At 42.4% G+C, this 4,120-nt stretch overlaps 1 protein-coding gene across 1 annotated transcript; it reads left to right on the plus strand.

Moving 5' to 3' along the window:
• Positions 1–957: 957 nt before the first annotated feature.
• Positions 958–1,605, plus strand: LOC132038574 (uncharacterized). Its single transcript, XM_059429227.1, has one exon. The coding sequence runs from the start codon at positions 958–960 to the stop codon at positions 1,603–1,605; it is 648 nt and encodes a 215-aa protein (XP_059285210.1).
• Positions 1,606–4,120: the final 2,515 nt, after the last annotated feature.

Genomic DNA, 4,120 nt, shown 5'->3' on the forward strand with positions numbered 1-4,120 from the left:
TTAAGCCTGATCAAATGTGCGTTTGGAGTACCCGCTGGAAAATTACTGGGGTTCATAGTCAGCCGAAGGGGCATAGAGCTAGACCTAACAAAGATCAAAGCAATCCAAGAATTACCTCCTCCCCAAACTAAGAAAGAAGTCATGAGTTTCTTGGGAAGGCTGAATTATATTGGGCGATTCATAGCTCAATCCACCATCATTGTGGAGCCCCATTCTCAAGCTTTTGAAAAAGGACGCTCCTACAAAATGGACAGAGGAATGCCAAGAGGCATTCGACACTATCAAGAGATACTTGTCCAAACCACCAGCCTTGGTACCACTAAGGCCCGGGAGTCCGCTGTTGCTATACTTCTCAGTTGCTGAAAAAGCCTTTAGTTGCGCATTAGGGCAACAAGATGAAAAAGGGAAAAAGGAGCATGCCATCATCTACCTGAGCAAGAAGTTCACAGCCTATGAGGTGAGATACACGCTAGTGGAGAAAACCTGTTGTGCTCTAACTTGGGTGGCTCAGAAATTGAGGCATTACTTGTCTTCATACACTACTCACCTCATATCCAAAATGGATCCGTTGAGGTACATATTCCGCCAACTCATGCCCATCGGGAAGTTGGCTAAATGGCAGATGCTGTTACGCGAATTTGACATCGTGTACATAGCCCAGAAAGCCGACAAAGGGCAGGCTTTGGCTGACCTACTAGCTGCAAGCCCGGTGGACGAAGATCTTGAGCCGCTTCGCACCCATTTCCCAGACGAAAGAGTATTAACCATAGAAGAAGGAGCAACAGAATCTTATACTGGCCGAAAACTATTCTTTGACGGAGCAGTGAATTACAAAGGTTCCGGAATCGGAGCGGTCTTGAATCAGAAAATGGGCAACACTACCCCATGGCCACCAAGCTCAAATTCCGCTATACCAACAACATGGCCGAATACGAAGCCTACATCCTAGGTCTCAGAATGGCACTGGATATGGACATCGACGAATTATTGGTCATTAGAGATTCCGACCTGCTGATTTATCAAGTACAAGGCGAATGGGCCACCAAGAATGAAAAGATCTTACCAAATGTGAACTTGGCACAAAGATTTTGCAAGAAATTCAGAAAGATCGAATTTCGACATACGCCAAGGGCCCAAAATGAATTTACTGATGCACTGGCCATAATAGCATCAATGAGCAAGCATCCTGAAAGCAGTCTTATCGACCCGCTAAGGATAAGTCTGAAAGAAGAGCATGCCCACTTTTGCCATGTGGAAGCTGAGCTAGATGGCGAGCCATGGTACATCGACATTAAGATGTATCTAGAAAGACGGGAATATCCCAAAAACATCACAAGTGGACAAAAGAAGACCATCCGAAGAATGGCAAATGGCTTCTTCCTAAACAAAGAAGTGTTATACAAATGGACATCGGATCTGGGTCGACTTATATGTGTAGATACCGATGAAGCCACCAAACTTCTGGAAGAAGCACATGTTGGGACATGTGTGTCCCATATGAATGGATTTGTACTAGTAAAAAGAGATTCTACCGGCAAGTTACTATTGGATGACCATGGAAAGCGATTGCTGCAAATATGTCCATCAATGCCAAATCCACGGTGATCTGATCAAGGTCCCTCCAAGTGAGCTTAATGATATGAGCTCGCCATGGTCTTTCGTTGCTTGGGGCATGGATGTTATTGGACCCATTGAACTCGCGGCTTCAAATGGCCACCGGTTCATCTTAGTTTCCATTGACTACTTTACCTGGAAGCAACATCTCACAAATCAGGAACAACGAAAGTGGTAGCTGACTTCGTGCGAAACCACATCATATGCCGATTTGGTATACCCGAGTCCATCATAACAGACAATGGAGCTAATCTGAATAGCCATCTGATGAAGGATATCTATGACCAATTCAAGATCACCCACCGAAACTCGATAGCCTACCGGCCACAAATGAACAGAGCCGTAGAAGTAGCCAACAAAAATATCAAGAGGATATTGAGAAAAATGACTGATAATCATAAAGGTTGGCATGTGCAGTTGCCTTATGCCTTATTGGGATACCGTACTACAGCCAGAACTTCAACAGGAGCAACTCCATACTTGCTGGTCTATGGAACTGAAGCAGTCATACCTGTTGAAGTTGAGATACCTTCCTTGAGAATCATTCAGGAAGCAGAATTAGACAATGCTGAGTGGGTCCGAGCTCGATATGAACAATTGGCTCTAATTAATGAGTGAAGGATGGTTGCCGTGTGTCATGGTCAATTGTACCGACAAAGGATGGCAAGAGCTTTCAACAAATGAGTCTGAACCAGACTTTTTCAGATTGGGCAGATGGTGCTCAAAAGGATTTTTCCACATCAAGATAAATACAAAGGGAAGCTAGCTCCCAACTGGAAAGGTCCTTATGTGGACCGCAGAGTACTCTCCAGAGGAGCAGTAGTATTGGCAGAAATGGACGAACAAGAGTGGCCTAAGCCAATCAACTCAGATGCAATCAAGCGCTACTATGCATGAAGATAGGCTCTCGCTTGTAAAGTACTCTTTGCGCATTATTCTATTTTGCTTGTATTAGTTATTTCTTTTTGCTTGTAATCATTTTGTAATAGATAGGCAAAACAAAACATCTTTGTAATATGAACTATGCAATGACTTGATTTTCTCGCAGTGGGATACGTAGGCAGTCCGTTTGGGACCCGATCGCTTTATTAGTAAAAACCAAAAGTCCATTATTTTTGTTCTAAACTACGTTCGACCCGAATTCCTATTGCGACAGGATACGTAGGCGCTCTTTGAGCTTGGTCGCACCAAAAGAAAAACCAAGAAATCCCTTGGAAACCTCAGAATGAAGACTTCACAAAGGAGCAAGGATTGCTGCATGCCCAACTGTGGCAGAATTTTTGAGAAGATCTCAAAAATTCACGCCGACAATCTGCTACAAAGAGTCAGCTAAACCTGCAGTTTCAAACTGGGTCAAAAATAGAGAGAAAAGCTCTCAAAATTCCTCATATACTCAATACTAAACTGGAGCAAAAATTTTGAGGAGACCTCAAAATTTCCTGGAAGATTCGGCATGAGAATTCGTCGATCAAAAATTTAAACTGGGGCAGAATTTTTGAGAAAAGGTCTCAAAAATTCCGCGTGAGGAAGCGAAGAACCCCAGTCACGGAAGAAGGGAGCTCCCTCATTCAAAGCACATGTCATGACAATTAATCTTACTGCTTTCAAAATAATGCATTTATTTTCCTACACATAGATACTTCTATGGTAACTTTGTCAAATGATTTTCTGCATAGTGAAAATATATTTATCTTTCGAATACCAGAGCCGAAGGGGTTTTTGGGTCCAAAAAGCCGAAGATGCAACAGCGCCAGCGACACGAATCAACTTTAAATAGGAAAAAACTAATTCATTTCTGATGCAGGTTCCAGGACGTCGGATGATGATCCTTTTTCTAACTTTTTTTATGTGCAGGAAGCGGTTCGCCAAAGAAGGTCAAGATTGCTGCTAAGATCAAGTTTTTGGAAAAAATATCTAGCCACGAGGGCTATAAAGGAATCAATTTTCAAAAATATATCCAGCCACAAGGGCCATAAGGTTTTGAATGCCAAAAGGGCAAATATCTAGCCACAAAGGCTATAAAAGACCAGAATGCCATAAGGGCAAACTATCCAGCCGCAAGGGCAATAAGGTTTTGAATGCCAAAAGGGCGAATATCTAGCCATAAGGGCTATGAAAGGATGAAAAAATGCCACAAAGCCAAAATATTAAGCCCATAAAGACTACAAAAGAACTGAAAGTGCCACAATGGGCAAATGTTTGGCCAAAATGGTCGCAGTAAAATAATACGGCATATCTGACCAAGAGGGTCACAACCAACATAAAGGATGAAAGAAAGACGATTTAGCCGAAAGGGCCATATTTTTCATTTGCATCACTTTTTCTTATTTGCTAAGAGGGCCATTGCATATCTACTTTCCCATCACTTCTTCTTATTTTCCAAAAGGGCATTGCATATCTATTTTCTTCGCCGAGACTTCTTCTTATTGCCAAAGGGTCATCACTTCTTCTTTTGCCAAAGTCCATTGCATATCTATTTCTGTACCATCACTTCTTCTTATTTGCT

The sequence above is a fragment of the Lycium ferocissimum genome, chromosome 11 (assembly GCF_029784015.1).
Source record: "Lycium ferocissimum isolate CSIRO_LF1 chromosome 11, AGI_CSIRO_Lferr_CH_V1, whole genome shotgun sequence".
Classification (NCBI taxonomy): Eukaryota; Viridiplantae; Streptophyta; class Magnoliopsida; order Solanales; family Solanaceae; genus Lycium; species Lycium ferocissimum.